General features: G+C 42.8%; 1 protein-coding gene across 9 annotated transcripts in view; it reads right to left on the minus strand.

Moving 5' to 3' along the window:
- The window catches only part of EDIL3 (EGF like repeats and discoidin domains 3), a 647,511-nt gene extending 632,392 nt beyond the window's left edge, over positions 1-15,119 (minus strand). For 3 of the 9 annotated variants that reach the window (XM_075592685.1, XM_075592675.1, XM_075592665.1), the window contains exon 1: positions 14,545-15,118. In XM_075592685.1, coding sequence (XP_075448800.1) covers positions 14,545-14,614 — 70 coding nt within the window. In that variant the 5' untranslated portion in view covers positions 14,615-15,118. Of the gene's footprint in view, positions 1-14,544 lie in introns of all 9 variants that reach the window. The other 6 variants (XM_075592647.1, XM_075592638.1, XM_075592628.1 and 3 more) reach the window with 3 other exon arrangements.
- Positions 15,120-22,466: the final 7,347 nt, after the last annotated feature.

Consider the following 22,466-nt stretch of genomic DNA (forward strand, 5'->3'; position numbering starts at 1 on the left):
CCACCCAGTCACCCAAGGTGTCACCCAGTCACCCTCCTACCCAGTCACCCAAGGTGTCACCCAGTCACCCTCCCACCCAAGGTGTCACCCAGTCACCCTCCCATCCCCTACTCACACACTCACCCACCCGACTAGTCCCACACTCGCTTCTTAGTAGCAATTTACACCTTTTTTTAAAAGTGGGGGTGGGGCTAGGGGCGGGACTCATGGCAGGCTGGGGGCAGGGCTAGGTGGCGAGTAGGTTTTTTTGGTTGGGTGAGTAGATTTTTGGGTGATTTGTCAAATATATATATATATATATATATATATATATATATATATATATATATATATATATATGTGTGTAAATACAACTGTATGCTCATCTGCATGTCTTAGGCAGGTCTGCAACCCCGCCTTTCCCCATTATCACACAGCACTTCCACTGCAGCAAGGGATCCTGGGAAATGACATGCAAATGAGCACACAGGGCCACTTTTTGCTTCAAAAATCATTTTTAACATGGTTCCCTATAGGCTTAAGCTTGCTGCATGGTCACAGCTTTGAGCACAGCCAGGGTTAAGGTGCATACCCAGAAAACCACCCACAGACAGCTGTTTCGACCTTAATGGGTCTCATCAGTGTGGGGTTGATTAACTGGATATGCAAAGAAGCTAAAGGATGGGCCAACCATAATACTGAGTTAAGTTATGGTCAGTAAAAAAAGTGACAAAAACCCTCCACAGCAAAGCAAATATGCAAATGTAAATACAACTGTATGCTCATCTGCATGTCTTAGGCAGGTCTGCAAATATATATATATATATATATCCTGTATCTGTCAACGAAATGATGATTCTGGTTGCTCTTTCATACTCCACTATGTTTCTCTATCTCTTGTTGACGATTAAGCCTACTTCACTGATCTCCCATTATCTGTACCTCTGTAATAGAATAAGTGTCGTTTTTTTTAGCTCAATGGAGGCCTTCAACTTTTCTTCTAACTTCACCAAGGCCAACAATATTCCATGTAAGCTTTTCATGTACAGTATGTGCTGTGCTGTTTCACTGGAGAGTACAGAAGTTGTAGGCAGCCAGGTTTAGGTTTGAATAACAGCTTTTGTTTAACCTGTGGGGATACTTAGCACCATCTTCCTTCATGCCTTCTTCCTGAATGGGGACATTTCACAAAAGTTCCAAAGTATAGTGCGCTACATATAACAAACTACATAGACAAACAAAAATAAAAAATGCAAAGTTAGAAAAGAACCAATAATATAAAATGTTTCAAAATAAAATATATTGGTAACATACAATGGTTTCACTCACAGATTAAAAATTGTTTAAGGCAACGTACAATCTCCCGAGTAGTGGGTCCCAGGTCTCCGGCTCAGGTCACGCATACTGGGCTCGTGGATTTGGTGGAGCTGCAGATTCTGCTTCCTCTTAGTCCCGGTTGGAGTTTCCCCCATGCTGCATTCCTGATCTGTCGCTCGTCGCAGCTGCACATGCATCTAGTGATCAGATGTCCTATCCTGAACGTGCACTCTGATGTGAGTGTAGCATTGGGATCGTTAGCTTCCCTGATTAAGTCAATGTTGATTGGTGAAACACGTAGGAGATGAAGAGGTACAGGTCTGACCGGAGGTGCGATCCCAATTCTATGCTCAGGTCATTCACGAATAGCTAGTGTTTTTATTGTATTGCAATTTGTGGGGGGGTTTTATGCTTCACAAATGGGCAAAAGCACTATTAGCCCTATTAGCCAAATATGTCTGTCGCCCATTACAGGTGGGTGGTTAGGCCTCACTGGGGTGTATAGTGGGTGGGTTAAATCCTTCATTACCATAGTGGTTAGCCACCAAGGTAATGAAAAGGGGGGGAGGGATAATGCATTTTTTTAAATTGAAGCATAACATTGATTGCCAATGTGGCCGTCTAGGCTCTCCACTGAGAGGATCTAGTAGTCCACAGTGACAATCTATGGTTTTATGTTTCAAATGTATTTTATTCTTTTGGTAATTAATGTACTGTATTTTATTTTGGTGAATTCCCAAAACCACTATTAGCCACATTTGGCTAATAGGGATATTGGGCATTAGTCTAGAGAGGGGGAGGTTGGGGGGCAAGACAATTAGCCACTAAGGTAATGGAGCTTTGCTTTTAGTTTATTTTTGTACATAGGATTGAAGCAGGGGTCTCCGGAGCTGAACCGCATACATTTCCCCTGCTTCCAGAGGTACAGGCCTCCATATGGGATGCCAGTATCTGGGGTTGTATAAACACCCTGGTCACATGGGCCGTAATGCGAGAGATTTAAACTTGCAGGAGATAGCGGCATCCCATACAGTGGTCTATACCTTGGAAAGCATGGGGTGCCTGGACATGAACTTAATGCAATTCAGTTCCGGAGACCCCCTGCACCAAATTATATGTACAAAACAATTAAAATAGCATGATCTGCTGTAAGAGCTGTGCATGGAGACACAGAGGGGGACTGCTTCTCTCTGGTCTCTCTGTGCAGCTCTTAGACTGGCGGCTCAGTAGGATTAACATAGTGGGAGTCCCATTCATAAGTCGGCGTCCCCCATTGCATTAATCCCTTCAGGGCAGCGAGTTTACTAGGCTTTTGGGCATGGAGAAGCTGTGATTGAGCCATGGCCAGGTTCTGTTCATCAACAGTTTTCTCACACCCAAAACTAACTTAAATAGCAACGCTTCTGTTGGTGACTCAAATATTCACCATTGATTGTAATGCCTTCTTCCTAATTCAGTGTCCAACAATCCTTCTAGTGTTGCTGTGAAATTTTTTCGTGACATAATGTCCTCCCTTCGCCCACCTTTATGGACCCTTATCTTGTTTATTTGTGTAATATAACGGTTAATGGGCATTCTTGTAAATGTTACCTATAATACCAATAAACATAAAAGGGAACCTGCACACTCATGGAAAGAGAGATTGCACAAAATGTAAAATCAAAATGGAATATGTATTCAAAATATAAATATAGTGACACTATATCAAGTAGATATATACAAATAGCAAGATCATAAATGGTAGCAAACATCTAAAGAAAATGAGAGCAAGAAATACTTAGCTTGAGCTCAAATAAGTAGGCTGCAGGACAAAGCAGCAAGGTCAATAAACAATTGTATTGGTAAAGGGGTGGATCACACTGGGAGGATCAACTCAAAATAGAGAGGAAAAAACACACAAAAAAAAGGTAAAGGAAGGGAGGAAAAGAAGGTGAATTAAAAGTGGAAACAAAAAAAAAAGAAAGAAGAAGGAATGGACAGAGGGGGGCAACGTTTTGGGGGGAAAAATCATCTTCAGGCCTGTTCCTGTTGGCTCTAATCCACCACAGTACTTCCCTCACAGTAGCCTGTGTGATGCTTCACAAAAAAAAACAGCATTACCAAATACCTTAATCAGCAAAAAGTTTAGCAAATATTAGAGAGATGCAAAGTATTTTCTATATGGGATGAAGTTAGTCCAAACTGCAGCCTAATGTGTATAATATCAATGTACACTTCAACCCAACATTTTAATGCATTTTAAATGGCTGAGATCTAGATAGAATCAAATACTTTTTTTTTTTGTAATTTACGAATCCTAAAATGAGTGGTAGTTCATATTCATTACATCATTATATATTGTTGTAAAATATTAGGATAAAAATGCCAATTATGATTCATTTGCTAAGAATTGCTTTGACTGAAAACCGTATGTGAAGAAGGAAATCCTCACGAATGTGGCATGTCGTAGTAAACACACTCATAATTTTCATACAAAAAAAAAAAGGGGGGGAAAAAAATGTAGCTTTTGAGATATTATCACTCCATGCAGGCATGTGTAGTAACTATTAGAATTATTTATTGGTTTGTTTCCTTATTTTTGGTTTAACAGTATGCAATAATGCACCTTTAAAATTCCAAAAAAGGGCTAACTGTTGCCCAAATAAATATCCCAAAGCATGCTACCCAAACTGGATGAACTAATGGTATGGAGTCGTTTGAATAAGCCTGAACTATAATTCTCACAGAAACATGGCTAAATCCTAAAACCCTAGATTCATCTATCTCCATTCAGGGATACTCAATTTCTAGGAAAGATTAGTCTAAGAGTTGGAGGGGAGTTATTGTATATTGAAGATGCCTTACAATTTATACTGCTAAAATTGCTACCCCAAGCCCATCCTCTTTTGGTAAAATTGCTGGTAAAATCTGCCTCCCTTTCTCCAAGACTATAATTGTTGCTGTCATCTACGGCCCCCTTAAAGCCCCACTGCAATCACTGGCTGATATGACTCACTTTCTTGGCACAATTTCCTCTCTGAATGGGAAGAATGAGCTGTTTGTTCTTGGTGATTTCAACCTCAATTGGCTTGAACATAAAAACAACAAAATCCAGACAACTCAAGTCACTAAACCTAAACCAACTAAATTTCCAAACCCACAATCTCACAACCATTCCATAACTATAGAAAATATTGCACCATGCGCTCAACCTAAACTACAATGTGATAAAAATAGTTGCAAAACAACCTAATCATAAGTGATATAATCCCAATTACAACAGTGGAATATAAAATTGTGGGATGGCAGCCTTAGGACAAAATGACAAGTCTGTCCTGGGACTTGTGACAACAATTGTTAAAAAAAGAATAAAGTCCTGGCGCAAATATCATAAAGAATACCAGTCCTGCCAAAGAAGTGAGGAGAGTTGAAGAATGGAGTGTAGGACAGTCCTGTTTTCCACTGTTCTCTTCTTTATATGGAGTATTCTTATGTTTCTATCCTTTTGTCAGAATATTAATGTAGCTGAAATAAACAGGCATGTAAGGATAAAATCCTTTCTGTGAATGCAGCAGAGAGGCTGGTGATGTCAGGAACTCCTCTCAGGTTAAACACTTTGGGGGTCATGCACTAAGCAGTGATAAGTGGGTTTTCTGGGTGCTATACACAAAGTAGTGATAAGTGCTTTTAAGTGAGATACATGCCTTTATAGCGTGATACTGCCTGTTGTGAGATTCACAAAGCAGTGGTAACACTGCAGTGTCATGCTATAATGGCATTTTTCCCCACTTAAAAGCACTTATCACTGTTTTGTGAATCTCACAGCAGGCAATATCACGCTATAATGGCTTTTTATCTCACTTAAAAGCACTTATCACTGCTTAGTGCATGACCCCCCTTTGTTCACAATCACTGAAGTTCCCATGGTTGAAAGTGAACTACACAGTCCCAATAGCCTTGAATACGGCTTTGCAGCACATGCATACAGGAGAGTAAAATGTCCTTAATTCAGGCAGGGAGATCTGTTCAGAGACCCTCACCCTACTGGTTTCGTCTATGATGAAGGGGTTACATTATATGTCACCACAATGCCATGTTTCCCCTTTATATCATCTGTAATGTCCCCTGGCCCATACCGTGAAAATGAAGTGTCGGTTCTGCAGCTCAGGAACTAGCTGCAGTCCTATTAACGTATGATGCAAGTGCAAAATGTGTTCGCGACACAAGGGGGATCTCCTAGCGCTGTGCCAAGCGTTAATTGCATAAGCGCGCCTGTGGTTAGCGGCTACATTGAACCTCTGTATCACTTCCAAGACCGCACACCGCTCAGGGAAAGCCTTAACCACAAACGCAAGTGGATAAGTGGTCTGCGGTCTAGCTCAAGTGCCTAAGCGCAACAATGTATCCGGCAGTCTTGTTATCCACTTAACGTCAATTGGTGAAGTGCGTCTGTGGTTACTGATCAGAGCCAGCAATGATACATTGTATGCCGGCTTGTAACCCAGAACGATTATAGGTCAAACCGCAGACCATATCACAGAGCCGATTCAATTAAGTGGCTAACGTGGGTTGGTTAGGAAGGAGCTAGCACTCTAATTTCTCATTTTTGGAATGCAGATAATTGATGTAAAATACACATACATGTTTTTGTAACACCCACACAATACAGAAACGAATGATTCCTGAACGAATACTGTAAGGACTATAAGGACTTAACGAAAAGATTTCCTCCGACGGAGATACAGGGGTGGCAACTTGCGCCCCTAGCCAAGGATTTTGGCACGACTCAAATCGCGCACCCACTCGCATGCGTGCAGTGGTGTCCAGAAACTTTGTTTTCAAGTCATTCGTTCCGTGGACATTTTATTTCGTTTCCCCATTCCAGTAAGTGTTTATTAAATGTAATTGTGAAGAATTGTGTGTTTGTGTGTTTGTCTTAAAAGGAAATAATTAACAATTTATTTTGCCCGCCTTGTTGTGCTCAATCCAGAATCCCGGTATTAATGTGTTGATAAGTCTTGGTCTCCCGTGACACCATCCCCAAGACAAAGTAACTGGCACTACCAATGATCTTAACTACAGATACCTGCGCAATACATGTAAAAAGGTAAATAAGACTAGCAAAAGCCCCATATTACTCTGTGTCAGGAAGCAAGGCTCACGCAACACCTCCTTACCTGTCTGAGGTCGTTGCTGCCGCCCCTCGCTCCCGTGTCCTCGGCGTGGGACTCGGCGATCACGCCCGACGCCGGTTCTTGCGTCCGCCATCTTGTCGGGGCGCGCGCAGGAGAATCTTACACAGCGCGCGTCTCCGGCAGTAATTTATTCACTCCTCCGGCTTTCTAGCCACGCCCCCCATGTAAAGCTGCAGCCCCGCACCTGCTCTCACACTCCACAGCTCATCACAGGCAAGGATCACAGCCTGCACCAGTCACAAGGTGCTCCACGGCACCCCCCCGCTCTGCCTCCTTCCCTGATTGGTCCCTCCATGTATATTACCCCTGTTCTCCCTGGGAATCATTGCTCTGCATAGCTTCTGCTAGTTGGGCTAGTATTCATGTGTGCTCTTGTTCTTCGTATTCTTCAGGTTTGACCCGGCTTGGCTTTCTACTCCTCCTCTGGCTCTGGACCCCGGCTTACTCTTCACAACGCAGTCTCTCTCCGCCCTTCGATCTCGGCTCGCTCCTCTAACTCCTGGACCTCTGGCACCCTCCACCCCCGGCAACGGCAACCACCACGATTCTTCTACCTCCGGACACGGCAAGTACCTTTGATTCCCTTACTAAAGACTCCTGGCCTGGCAACTACTACCACACTCCGGACACGCCCCTCTGCTGTGGGTGCGTGGTATTATACTTTCCACTTCAGTCTTGGGACGGGTCTGGTCTGCGGGCAGCACTACCGTGACACTGACAATTTTAATGAAAATACATCAAATCCAGCAAACGTCTGGAAGGTCATCAATAATATATTCCAGCCAGCAACACATCTAATATTGAAAAGCATGATACTACTCTGACAAATCCCATTGACATTAATTTAATGTGTTTGCAATATTTTGTGGGGGGGAGGGGGGTGCTAATTCCCTACTATCAAAGTGCTACCCTAGCAACAATCATGAAGCTCAACTTGTCTGAACTCCTATAGCCCCATCCCCTTCTGACAATGCTCACAATTTTCAATTTGCCCCAGTATCTGAAGCAGATTATATATGCACTCCCATCATTAAAACTAAACAGCTAATGTGGACCTGACCTACTGCAATCAAAGTTCCCGCAACTAGATACCCCAGCCACTGACATACCGTGTATCTTCCAAATCAACTCTATTTTGTCTTCAGGCCATATCCCACAGACTTGGAAAACTGCCAGAGTTGTCCCAATCTTCAATAACAGAGACAAAAACACTGTCTCTCGTCTCCCAATACTATCCAAAATCATTGAAAAATGTGTCCACTGTAAATTTAGTGATTACTATACAGGACAAATTTCCTTAGCCATCTCCAATCTAGCTTTCCCTCAAAGCACTCCATGGTGACTACCCTACTAAAAGTTTTCAATGGGATCCAGTGTGGAATGGAACTGGGACAACTTACTGGTGCAATATTCCTAGATTTTGCAAAGGCTTTTGATACTTTTGATCATGTTGTCTTAAACAAGCGTCAGTGTTCTGGAATAGGGGAACATGTTTTAAACTTGTTTCACTCCTACCTATTGGGATCGGCTCAATATGTGTCTTTCAGGCTCGAACTCCAGCCCCTTGATTTCATATACGGTGTGCCACAAGCCTCTGTCCTGGGGCCCTACTCTTTTCAGTCTTTATTAATGGTCAAGACAGACTGCAAAAAGGTTAAAAAATAGAAGACAAAAACATGTGCAACACAAAGTGCTGTGACAAAAAAAAATTATAAAAAAAAGTGATGTGAATAGTTTGATCATATCCATATGAAGAAAAATTCACACGTGTTTGAATCAAGTGGATAAGAGAACGGAATTCCAGACAGTGATCTGAACGTCTCTGTATTTTCTTTTTGTACGAGAATTACCTTACTGACACCTTCAGATCATCACTGTCAGGAACTCAGTTTTTTTTTTATCTTCTCATGTCAAACACGTGTGACTTTTACTTACTTCGTGTGAGTAGTTTGATCTGATCATTATCCTTTTTCACTCCACTTTGTGTTGCATGTTTGTCTTCTATTTTTGGACCTTTTTTTTTTGCTCCGATTGTCTGTATTTGTTAGAGGGAGTGCAATCCCCTTTTTAAAAGAGCTGCATCAGGTACCATACAATTTGATTATCCCTAGTTTTTGGGATCACATTTTTATTTCCCTCCTTTACTAAGAGTGCTTTTCATCACCTTTACACAAATTTCACTCCATTTAATAGTGCTATTTTGCACCATGTCATTAATAATCTACCTTCAGTTTGTGAGGAAGCTTCAATGCAAATGTATGTCGTTTACAATCTTATGCACACAGCCCAGCCTCTATGACCTTGGACATGTATTTAAAATATGACCTTTGAAGACTGCATTTACAGAAACAAACTCTTTTTAAACACTGACACAACAAACAATGGTATTGGGGATTAAGGATACATTGCTAAAGCTACCAATGACCGAACTACAAATCAGAACCAACTCAACACGATTGTAGCCCCTGTCACTAGTTTTAAATATCTAATATCTGGGCAAATGCCTTAACTCCTATTTAACATTTGGGTTGCACATTGATACCCTGACATCCACAATCTATGCCAAACTACGTGTACTTTATAGGAACAAATCTTCGCTATGCCCATTAGAACTAAAGCGCATCGCACAACAGATGCTAATGCCAGTTATAGACTATGAGGACATAGTATATGGTACAGCCCCTCAAACTCACCTTAGCAAACTAAACACGCGCTACAATTCAATATGCCACTTGGTAGGACAATGTAACTACAACACACCTCACTGTGAAATGCTCCAAGAACTAGATTGGCCATCACTTGAGTCTAGGTGCAAAGTTCGCCTTCAAATACTTTCTGGACAAGCTACCCCCCTATTTGAACGAATTCCTCACCCCACCACACAGCACTTATCAACTGAGATCTGACTCCAAAAACTATTCAAATGTCCCATGGTTTCACAAAGAATTTGGATGCTCTTCCTTCTCTTACCGTGCACCTCACGGCTGGAATAATCTACCAGAAGCTTTTAAAGCTGCCACCAGTCTAAGTTCTTTCAATACTGAAGCTGTGTCACATTTTAACCTTGTCTGTAACTGTTGAATATTTCCATAACTAATATTATCTTTAACCGTTCATGAAATGTCTTAAAATAGAATGTATAACCTCTGCTCCTTTAATGTAACCATGTATTTTCATCATACCTTTGTGCCCAGGGCATACTTGAAAACGAGAGGTAACTCAATATATTACTTCCTGGTAAAACATTTTTATAAATATAAAAATGTATTGGATAGTCTGAGGTAATTATCTATCCATTCAGAGTTATTTAAAAACAATCATAATTAAAAAGCTATCCTAAAGACATAAAAAAAAATCAAAACAAAAAATACACCAATTATTGTTCATTAATCACTTGCTGAAACTACCAAATATTTTTTACTTGAACTGCACTATTAAATCATCAGAAAACCAAAATTATCTTCAACAAATAGACAAATAATATTCTCCGATTTATTAAATATGTCTGTGTACTACACAAATGTATTCTTAAAGTCTTTGAAATAAACTTCAATTTACACTACTGTAATCTCCAGATAAACATTGCATATGATCATGGATCATTGTACTGTACTAGTGAAAATATCAATTTATACATGAATCCCCTGACCTTGGAAAAATCAAGAAGGGAAGAATTCACATGAGTGATTTACGTGAGGTCAACAAGAAGGTTAATTTATTTTGTGTACACAAGAGCCTTTAAAGCATTTGGTTTATGCAACAGGAATTGTTGTTTCACTGTTTTATATAATTCCCTTGATTTTCCCCAACTTTTCTATAAGTATATAATTGTGATTGTATACTATATGGTCAAAGAAGCTTCTACACACACACACACAATGCTATTCATCACTATTCTTCATGTTTCATACATATGGAGAATATAGTTTCTAAGGGGTAAGAATGTTAATTCCCAATAGAAGCAAAAATAAATAGAATCAGGGAGATGGTTTGAAGAGATCTAAATCGAAAATTGATTTTCAAATAGCATTCCTAAACCTACATAATTTAAATCTGTTTAACAGCTTGAGTTTTCAACCATTCTTTCACAGCAAAACCAAGTGGCATTAAACAAACAATGAAGGGCAAATACCATATCAGTAATTAATAAAGTTTAAGGAGTACTGTTGGCACTAAAAATGAAATAATTGACATCCCTTCAGTACTGTGGTTTGCCAACCTGTGTAACCAATGAATGTGATTATAAAAAGGACTTTTAATGGCAAATGCACCAAAATAGTGCAGCAAGTCACCTACATCAGCACATGGTGGGATTGAAAGACTTATGTTTGTCTTATAGTGGAACTTATTTGGTTACTATGGTACTCATTTCAATAAAATGTGGACAGCTCTTCAACACATTATGTGGTTAGTCAAGCTTTTAAAAATAGGTCTTAAAAACCCACATCCTTAATTCCTCCTTAAAGTTTTTTTCTAGGACGTATTTTAGTTTGCTTTATTATGGTCATCCAACCTGACTTGTACAGTAAATTAAATCACTAGTATGTGCGAGTCTGATACCTAGTCAGTTTTAATATTTTCTTATAGCACTGTAGGCTTGGATTAAGTGCAACCTGCCCTATTTTTAAAGATAAATATCATATCAAGTAAATGATAATCAGCCGTTCTGACTGTTTTTGGGTGAAAATGTCCCGAATGGCTGACTTGGACTATATAGAGTAAGCCCCTAAATACTCTGATTTTTTTAACAGACATGGCTGCATTTCGCAATTTATAATAAAAACTGCATTTGAAAAGAGAAGGAAAGCCTACAGTAATGCACTTTCTATTCAATTGGTCAGGCAAACATCAGAAAATGCTTTGCCTTGTTCACCAATGCAAATGATAAAACCCTGCTAAATCTGGAAGCCTTGGTAATTTGGCAAATAACTTTTTAAAAGGGAGGCTATTCAATTTTACAGCTCGTTGGTCAGACTATTGGCATTCTACTGTATAAAAAAAAAAATCAGATAACATTTTTAAGTTGGTGGTGATCAACTTCAAATTAAGGAAATTGGACAATTACTTAAGAATTAAAAGGTAATTTTGAACGCGAACAATTATTTTTTTTTCCCCAAGCTCGTGCCATTATACAAACTACATTTAAAAAATACACACACACACACACACACACACACACACACACACACACAATTATAATGGTGCATTACAAACTACTCCTTTCATCAATATTATCAAATCAGCTAGAATAAACTTACGAAATAGGTGTTCCTTAAAATGCATATTAAATTGAAAGTCGAAAAGTACTATTGAAGGATAACTGTTTCATAGTATAGTGAATCCTGTGAAACAGGTTTCTTTCTACAATTCATTTTGGGCAAGAAGGGAATTAAAGCAACACTGGCAAGTCAATCTGCCAAACAAATTAATTTGTCTAGAAGATACAAGTTGGGTACATTTTGCTTAAAAGATAAAGACATGAACTGTAGTCACAATGACAGATTGCATAACATCACGTGCTTGCTGCAAGTGTATGCAATGTTATTGGATTTTTAGAGCAGCCCATACTGATGAATAATTTAACAGCTAATACAATATTCAGTTTGATGACTGATCCATTGGTTTCATTTTAAAGTAAAAATGATTAATGGGGATGGCAGTCAAGAAACATAGCACAAGACCCAATGCACCTGAATAAAATGTAATAAAACAAAAAACAAATATGCAGTTAATTTTACTGTTTCAGCTTCAAACAGGAGTTGTATAACACTGTAAAATTATTTAAACAGTTGCAAAAACAAACTGCAAACAGCTGCATAAAAATGGAATCGTTTGTATGATAATGAACACTATTTTTTCTCTTCCAATCTATGAGGTCCCCTTTGTATTTCTATTGTGTGACAGCATTAAAATAGCATCTGCCTGAATATGCTGTAATCGAAGTAACAGCTGCCAATGCATAATATAAAAGGAAAAACAAATATAACACTCCACATTATCCCCTCAGGTCACTTGCTGCAATAGGAAGCATCCTCCTAATTTAAATATAGAAATGTTTCATTAGAAATATTGCATGTACTGTAGGTAATTAGTACATATAACAATCTACATTCTCACCACTATTCTCTGGATCAATGGAATTAAAATGAGCCCCTGCTCCACTAAACAGTGGATCTCATCGCACTCTTGCTAATGTGGATCCAGTAATCACTAGCTGGATCCACTGATTGTGTCTGTGTTCCGGTTGCTCAATCACTTTAACAGTCTCGGTATGAGAGACTGGTACAAGAAAGCTGGGCTGACCTCAAATGAATACACAGCACAGTACTGGTGCTGAGCAGATCTGGGATAGACTAATCTATTCTTTTTATGGTCTGACAACGGAATGAGTGAGTCTGCAGTTGCTGCAGCAAGACCTTTCTTTCCCATAGGGGCTGCCCTCATCAGCGAAACTAAGGGACGAGAGAGAATCGAAGAAAGGGGTGAAGGCTGGGGAGTAGGAGGCTCACTTCCTCCCTTATAGGACCTAAGTGCAGGGACGATCAATACATAGAACAGCGCCGGGAAATAATGTCTCTTAAGAGAAATCATTCGCTACAATCCTCTTATTAAAACGAGCCAAAAAGCCATTTGGCGTTGTGTTCATCTATAATCAGATAAGAGTACTGTGGGTTTACTGATTGCTGTCTGTTTTCCATACTTGATACATCTATACAATGCACTATGACTACAACGCAATACATGTACAGTATTTGCTCCAAGACGATTCTTTCCGTTAAAGATAATGTTTCCTGCCTCAGATACTGATGCTCTGTATCAAGAACTAGTCACAGAAACCATCGTTCTACTTGGCACAGATACTGTAAGAACCAGTCTCTGTATAGAAGGGGGTAGGATTTATTTTATGGATGCGGTCTCTCCCCTCGTGATATTTATATTAATTTGGAGGATCAGATCAGTGCTGCTCACACAATTTAAAGCCCCAAAGGCTTCATTATCTTTGAGGCAGCGAATGCGAACTACACAGTCTGATAAACACTAATCTCATAGGTTTCTTTCATCCTTACACCCACTCCTACAAACCGTGACGAATTGTCTGTATTTCACTAGACCTTTCACCATGTAACGAGATAAGTTAGGCACCTATTACATGCAAATACACCCTCTATTATAGAATGGTAATGCCACAGGGATCTCAACATGGAAGGATTCCTTTTTTTATATATCAAAGTTCCATACTTAACTAATTGGCAATATAACTACAAGTTACTTAAAAAAAAAATTGTGTTCAGTTTCTTATTTTTTTTATTTGTTTGTTTTTTTATCGTTGCTATGTATTAATATTCTTTCCCAAATTAAGACTTCGGAGACTTTCTTTCCATTGCAAAATTTAACTGGTTTGGGTAACCTTGTAATGACCAAGCTGTAAGCAGGATTCTTACACTGCCAATAGCGATCATTAGATTATATTAAAAGCGGAGACCCCTGTAAACTTTTAAACAAGGAGAATAACATCTGTTAGCCGTCTTGAAGAACGTGTCTGCGGGAAATGCTGCAAAATTATAACAGGACTAAGAAGGCTCCAGATCAGGCCCAAGGGATCTACAAAGCCTAATTTATAAAATCAGGATCCTAAGCATGAACACATCTTGCATCATTGGAATAAAAATAAGTCTAGAGGATGGGGACAGCCCTGCGGATATTTAAACCCCCCTAACCGCTGATCAGGATTAACAATTAAGCTTCCCTCTCTCATCTAATTAAACCCAGTTGCTAAACAGAACAGGTCTGCAGATGGCATGACATCTAATCCACTTCGGGATCATGCTGTAGCAACCTGTATTTTCCTTGGGAGTTCAAAGAGGATCACGTCATTTCCCTCCTGTCCTGAATTTCCAGCTCACGCATTATCCCCAGCGGCACACTTTATAGCTTACTTTTCGCAGCACTTTACTCACAGCATCCCCAAGTAATCAAACCATCTGCGTTCACATTAAAACCTACCCCCCACTGATCAGGTCATTTGACACTACAGTATGCATAGGCATCTCCCCTCCTCTTGTCCCCCTCTTACCTTTGGCTATGAGCGGGACCCAGAGGCTGACACAGAGCAGGAGGTGGTGGGTGACCCCCATCTGGATCATCTTATTGCACGGCTCAGCAAAACGGAAGCGGGGGATCCCCCTTTCCCCTCCGAGAAACCAAAGTCCTTTCCTACTGATTATCTTTTTTTTTTTTTGCGGCTCCTATCACAGTGTGGTTCAGCAGGAGCAGCTCGGCAGAAGTAGTGCAAGTCAATGAGCAATGTAAAAGCTGCTGCTGCGGCGGCGGCGGCGGCGGCGGGGGAGCGCTGTATGTGACCGGTGTGAGGGACTCGGGCTGTCCGCTTCTCTAGGCTGAGAACAATGAGGCAGCGGCACCAGGCACAGCCCGCCGGAGAGTGCGCTGTATACAGAGGCGGCGTGCAAACCACACAACCCACTCTTCTCTTGCTCGCTCTCGTCCGCCCGGGAATCTCTGCACAGAAGTAGCTCCTTCTGCTGGAAGAAAGAAATTAAAGACTAGAAGAGAGAATGGGAGAACCTAGTTGCCCCGCCCAGGCACCTGCTCCTCCTGCTGACTTAGTTCATCCTCCTCACTTGGGTTTTGCTACAGTGCACTTGCCTTAACCACCTCATCACACCTCTCAAGTGCTACTTGAAAATCACAGATGGCCTCGGTTTGAGCTGATAAATCGCTCAGGCTCTAGTGACATTGACACAGTCCCTGTGGAATACTGGCAAACATTTTTACTTTTAGCAACTGCTGTGTTTTGTTTTATTTTCGCTGTAAATTCATGAAAGTTTAAACGCTAGTGTCTTTTTGTTTCAATTAAATCCCCTTTCTAATGTATATTGGGTGTTTCATCCCTTCAGTGCCAAGGGGCCAGTAACAGGATCCTTTGCAATTCGTTGCAGTCCCTCTAGCGCTGAAGGGATTACAGTATTATCATTTTAATTTGATTTTGTATTAGTTTTGTATTTTTTTCTGAGGTTTCTTCTAGTACATACATTTAATGTATTTATGTTACTTCTATTTTTGTAAGTTAGACATAGCAATAGTGGGAACACATAAGAAAATTGCAGGAGATTATACAATAATTAACATGATATATATACACACACACACACACACACACACACACACACGCGCTATTCAAAAGGGCTAAAACACACGAGCAAATTCACACTTCTATCATGAATAAAACGAATCTATTCTACTATGGGAAAAAGACATTGTACAATAAAAAGAAGAGCACCTGTAATATATGCACAAGAAGACATTTTATAATCTTATTTCATGGAACATATATCACTGATGATGAGAAAAACTCCTGAGAAACCCTCTCCAATTTAAATTCAAGTGGCAATATTTCTTCAATATCACCTCTAGCTGCAAATTTAGAAATCTAAGGTTCTTGGAAAATCTTCATCAATGCAAGCTAATGGGTAGCTCCTGATAAATACATGGCCTGAATTATAATAAATGTATGGTTAATTTAATATGAGGATGGGATTATCTACAAACTCTGTATGGCTGCCTTAGTTTTTCTATTTTTTTTTAAGAGACTTTCACTAATGCACATTTTGCATAATGACCTTGTTAGCAATACATGTAACTAGATGCTGTTAATGTGCACGTTTTTACATTGTATCTTCGCTGTTCAATAGCTTATTTGCTATGCATAATGATGTTAATTTTCCTAATGTGCATTGAAGAATATAAAATGCATCCATTAAAGATATATCTTATGTTTTCCACACTTGGTATTCACAAGTATTGTGTTCAAAATGAAGCATTACAGTACCATATTTGTGAGAAGGACATTAGTTCACCCTCTTTTTTGGTATTGTTTCCTAATGGTTCTCACTATTGCAAATGGTAGGTGGAGAATTTCCTGCAGCATAAAAAACTTGGGGCACAGCATAGGAGCAACATGGGGTTGTAGATACAGTATCCCATTTACTGTACAACGATTGGTTAATGGAATCACTGGGCAGAATGGCCTCACCAGGGTCTTGGCAAGCCAGGGCAGATTTTAGGTTGTTGGGTAGAGTTCATTTTAGTAACTAGGAATTGGCTGCTGGGTTGTTGCTAGCATTTGGGCTAATGAGATCTGATTGGCATGTGGTGTGAAAAAGGTGAAGGGTTTAGGTGGGAACCTATGGAATTTAAATAAAGGGCATATTAAGGGCTGAAGCACTTTTGGTGCCTGTCATCTGGACTCGTGGGTCCAAACAGCAGACCAAACAGCCATTTTTTCTCTATTTTATTTATATTTTCCTTTTAATATGTGCATCAATACAATCCGCACAATGATAAGTAATTAGCTAAGTTGCCGATCGATCCATTCTCCTGTGATTGATCGGTGAAGATTTGGCATTGGGGTTCACTAAATGGCTGTCAGAGGACCAAATGGCTGAAGAGGACCAACTATGCAACGTTCTGTGGGGAAGATCATGTGACCAGGCAGTCACTAGATACAATAAAGGCACTAGATACAATAAAGACACTAGATACAATAAAGGGGAGTGCCAGAGCCTGTTTCAGAAGAGGAAGGGGATGCCACTTTGTAAATGGTTGCTATAGAAAAAACAAATGCTGTTACATTATAATACATTACACATTTAATTTAGAGTTGTTTTAAAAAAAAATGCTACAAGTATTTTCTCATAGCACAGAACTGTTTTATTTAAAAATAAAACCATACATGTATGTTATTGCTTGCTCTGCAGCTTTAATTCCAAACCCTACTCCCTTGACGGTCTTGTATTTACCTGTGTTACCTACTACAGACATATATATATATATATATATATATATATATATATACATATATATATATATATATATAAATATATATATATATATACATACATACATACATACATACATACATACATACATACATACATACAGGCATACCTCGCATTAACACACACAATGGGACCGGAGCATGTATGTAAAGCGAAAATGTACTTAAAGTGAAGCACTGCCTTTTTTCCACTTATCGATGCATGTACTGTACTGCAATCGTCATATATGTGCATAACTGATGTAAATAACACATTTGTAACAGCCTCTATAGTCTCCCAGCTTGCACACAGCTTCGGTACAGGTAGGAAGCCAGTATTGCTGTTCAGGACGTGCTGACAGGCGCATGCTTGAGCTGCCGTTTGCCTATTGGGCGATATGTCCTTACTCGCGAGTGTACTTAAAGTGAGTGTCCTTAAACCGGGGTATGCCTGTACATACTTAGTTAAGTTATGGTGGGTAAAAAAAGTGACAAAAAACCTCCACAGCAAAGCATATAGCAAATGGAAATATTACTGTGCATCTTAACCCTGGCTGTGCTCAAAGCTGTGACCATGCAGCAAGCTTAAGCCTATAGGGGAACCATGTTGAATGGTTTTGAAGCAAAAAAAAGCTGTGTGTGCTGTGCACGTGCATAGTAAGTGAAACTTTTTTGACTTTTGTCACAGAAATTGTATTTGTGTTGGTGATGTTTTAATTAAAAATCAAAATACAATTTCACTGACAAAACGCAAATAAATTTGACTTAGAATGCCCGTGCTCGGCACACATCCCCTGTATTAGTGCAAATAGCTAAGTGTGAATTCCTCGTGTGTGCATGTGACTGAGTGTGTGCGTGTGACTGAGTGTGTGCTTGTGACTGAGTGTGTGTGCGTGTGACTGAGTGTGTGCGTGTGACTGAGTGTGTGCGTGTGACTGATGGTGTGCGTGTGACTGAGAGTGTTCGTGTGACTGAGAGTGTTCATGTGACTGAGAGTGTGCGTGTGACTGAGAGTGTGCGTGTGACTGAGTGTGCATGTGACTGCGTGTGACTGACTGTGCGTGTGACTGTGCGTGTGACTGTGTGACTGTGTGTGCGTGCGTGTGACTGAGTGCGTGCGTGTGACTGAGTGCGTGCGTGTGACTGAGTGTGCGTGCGTGTGACTGTGAGTGCAAGCGTGTGACTGAGTGTGCGTGCGTGCGACTGTGAGTGTGCGTGACTGAGTGTGCGCGTGACAGTGTGTGTCTGAGTGCGCGTGTGTGTGTGACAGGGTGTGTTTGACTGTGTGTGACACAGGAGGTGAGTACGAGTATATATGAATGACGGATGGCAACGCTGGGCCCCTCCTCCATCTTGATCGGGTGCTCGGTGTAGCAGGAAGAACTCTCCCTGTGAAGTTGTCCTAGGATGACTCGGGCCCCCCCACTTCCCCAGGGTGGGGCGGCTCCTCGTCTTCCTCCTCGGCCCCCCTCAGCTCTTAGGTCTCCTCCTCCTGCTCACCTCCCCTGCATGGGGGGTCCAGGGGGAGAAGCAGGATCCTGGGACATGGGACGGGCAGGATCCCTGCACGTCCGCCTCCCCCCAGATATCCAGCAGGGCGCGGGTCTCCATGTCAGACAGATATCCCGCCGGACAGGGGGTCGGTGACCGGCCCGGAGATCAGCTACAAGCAGGAGGCAGGCATGTGAAGCAGCGGCAGCGCAGGGAGGTCTCCAAGCCGTGGCGTCCGTGAGCGTCGCCATGACTACCGCATGTGCGGCATGTCAGCGGGCGTGGGGAACAGCGCATGCGCGGCATGGCAGCGGACGTGTGGGGGGGAATGGCGCGGCGCGGGCAGCGCAGAGCTTGGCGGTGGCTGAATAGGTCCCCTTGCTGCCTGTACCCGAGTGAGATCAGCAGCGCATGCGCAGGGGGGCTCTGTGGAGTCTCCAGCCCGGCAGAGCGCGCGGCTGGGACAGAGAGCGGGTCTGGTCCCAGGAGCCGGTGCGGGTTGCCCCGGATGCCGCCTGTGCCCATCTCCACCTGAGGGAAATTGCAGCCGTTAGGAGCGGCGCCGGCGGCTATCGCCGCCGCCGCCGCATATATCGCGGCTGGGACAGAGAGCCCGGGGAGCCGCTGTACATTAGCAATGCACGTGGGGGGAATTGCGGCCATTAGGAACGGCGCCGGCGGCTATCGCCGCCGCCGCCGCATCTGATTTTTTGAGCGGGTGTGATGTCAGTGTTGGGCTGAGCCAGAACACAGCCCGGCCTTAACTGCCAGCACTGACGTCACATCCGTTTCATTTCTGTCTCCACAATCCATTTTTGCCCCAGTTCGAATGAGGTGCCACTAAAGAAGTTTCACTTCAAAAAGTGGCACTGTGTGCTCATTTGCATGTCATTTCCCAGCATCCCTTGCTGCAGTGGAAGTGCTGTGTGTTGGGTGATAATGGTGAAAGGTGGGATTGCAGACCTGTCTAAGACATGCAAATGAGCATACAGTAATATTTCCATTATATATAAATATATATATATATGTAGCCCTGGTAAGAAATGGGGCTATAGTTCTATCCCCCTCCTTTGTGTAAACTCTGCTAAGGGCAGATTGCCAGGAGTTGTCATGGGTTTTCCCTGCTTATGACACTGGGCTGTGTAAGTGAAGGGAGGTCACGTGACCCTGTGTCCAATTAAGAGACACAGGGGCGGTGCCTACTGGAGCTTCATAGATCAGTGTCACTTCCTGTTTAGTTGGCAGTTGGCTGTGAGTTCTGTCTGAGTGAGTTAGTGTTAGGAGTGAGCAGCTCATGATTAGAGCTGCTATAGCTATAGTTAATGAGGTGGACCAAGTACCTCTCATCCTGCTTGGGGGTGAGGGAAGAGCTATCCCCACTCTGGAGATTGAAATCTCTCTATCCCTTGGAGGGGATTTCTGTGGTAGGGATTCCACCCCGCATCCCTGGGGCTTACTACAGATGGAGGCGCTGCACAATTGAACGAGAACGAAGGCATTCACCCCATTAACCTGTTCCTGTTGTCCCCCATGTCATCACGGGAGATTCAGGCCCTCCTGTTGCCAGCTGGTACGCACCACACAGAGACATATAGCCAGACCCCAGAACACCTTAGGTGACCTGATATGCGATTGGGGGGGGGGAGTACCAAAAAAAAATCTCTCTAGCTCTGTGGTTCCCAATCTGTGCGCTGCGTGGCTCGCCTACAGGGATGCCGCGAATGTGTGTGGATTTCCCCTCGCAGCCCATCCGTCCTGTGCTGGGGACCAGCCCACCGCACTACACCGGCAGGGAGAAGAGAAGCACGGAGAGGAATCTTCCCCCCCCCCCCTTCCTGTACCAGCAGCCAGGGACAGAGGAGAAGTTGCAGCACGGAGAGGAATCTACCCTCCTTATTCCTGTACCGGCAGCCAGGGAAAGAGGAGAATCTGCAGCAGGAAGAGGAAGCCAGCCCCCCGCCCCCAAGCCAGCCCCCCCACACCTCACTCCGGTGCCTGCTGGAGAGGAAGCGGAAGCCCCCCCTCCCCCCCAGCTGCAGGGAGTTAGAGAATCCAGCCGGCTCCAGCCACTGCCATGAAGGTTTGAGAGACCTCGGCTGCAGGGATCCCCTCCCTCACCGCTCCACCCAGGAGCCATAGTCCCCCACAGCCTTCTGAGAACCCCCTCACTGGCTGCCCACATACCTCCACCCCCAGGGTGCCCAGGTACTGATCACCCCCCCCCACCCATGGCTGCTCAGAGCCTCCCTGCAGCAGCACCCTTTCCCCTCCACTCCTCTGCTGCAGTTCCCCTGCCTTTTACGCCCCTCATGCGTGTGTATATGAGTGTGTGTGTCTGTGTATATGAGAGAGAGAGAGAGAGAGAGAGTGTCTGTGTATGGGAGAGAAAGTGAGTGTGTGTGTGTGCAGGACACCAGAAGTACCCCCCCAATCAGTCACCTAGTCACCCCACCCAGTCACCCCACCCCCAGTCAGTAACCCCACCCCCACCCAGTCACCCCCCTCACCCAATCATCCAGTCACCCCCCCCACTCAGTATGTCTCCCTCTCTCTCAAGCTCTGTCTGTCTCCCTCTCTCTCAAGCTCTGTCTGTCTCCCTCTCTCTCGCTCTCTCTGTCTCTCGCTCTCTCTGTCTCTCGCTCTCTCTGTCTCTCGCTCTCTCTGTCTCTCGCTCTCTCTGTCTCTCACTCTCTCTCTATCTCTCGCTCTCTCTGTCTCTCGCTCTCTCTCGCTCTCTCTCGATCTCTCTCGCTCTCTCTCACTCTCTCTCTCTGTCTCTCGCTCTCTCTCTCTGTCTCTCGCTCTCTCTCTGTCTCTCGCTCTCTCTCTGTCTCTCGCTCTCTCTGACTCGCTCTCTCACACGCTCTCTGTCTCACTCTCTCTCATACTCTGTCTCACTCTCTCTCACACTCTCTGTCTCACTCTCTCTCACACTCTGTCTCTGTCTCACTCTCTCTCACACTGTCTCTGTCTCACTCTCTCACTCTCTCTCACACTCAGTCTCACTCTGTCTCACTCTCTGTCTCACCTCTGTCTCACTCTCTGTCTCACTCTGTCTCACTCTGTCTCATTCTCTCTCACACTTTCTCTCTCACTCTCTGGATATCTTATTTACCCTATATATCTTAACTGCCCTATACCTCCACCGAAATAACCTATACTGCTTTCTTTCAGATCTGACTCAAGCTTCACATGGGAGACATTAGAATCCCCCCTAACTCAGAAGATAGGTAGGGAACACCTTCCCTCCAACTTATAACATTGCGGGAATGAGGGTACCTGGACATTGTGGGACTGCAGACCAGGTAAGATCCCAGGTGGATTGCTGCTTTAGTTATTGTTAAGCGGGGGCATCCAGACACTGGTTAAAGTGTGCAGGAAACTAGTCATTCACATCTGGCTTTTTTTTCAAAATCCGACATTAACACACACAAACACACACACACGTAACAAGAACTAATCGTAGTATAATGTAATACAATAAATAAACTAATGTCAAAAACGAATGTTGTTCTTACTAGGAATTTATTCATTTTTTTTAAGGGGCGGGACTGGGGGCGGGGCTAGGTGGCGAGTAGATTTTTTGTTCGGCGAGTAGATTTTTGGGTGATTTGTCGACCAGTGTGTGTGTGTGTGTGTGTGTGTGTGTGTGTGTGTGTGTGTTTAGATAT

This window comes from Ascaphus truei, chromosome 1, assembly GCF_040206685.1.
Source record: "Ascaphus truei isolate aAscTru1 chromosome 1, aAscTru1.hap1, whole genome shotgun sequence".
In the NCBI taxonomy this organism is placed as follows: Eukaryota; Metazoa; Chordata; class Amphibia; order Anura; family Ascaphidae; genus Ascaphus; species Ascaphus truei.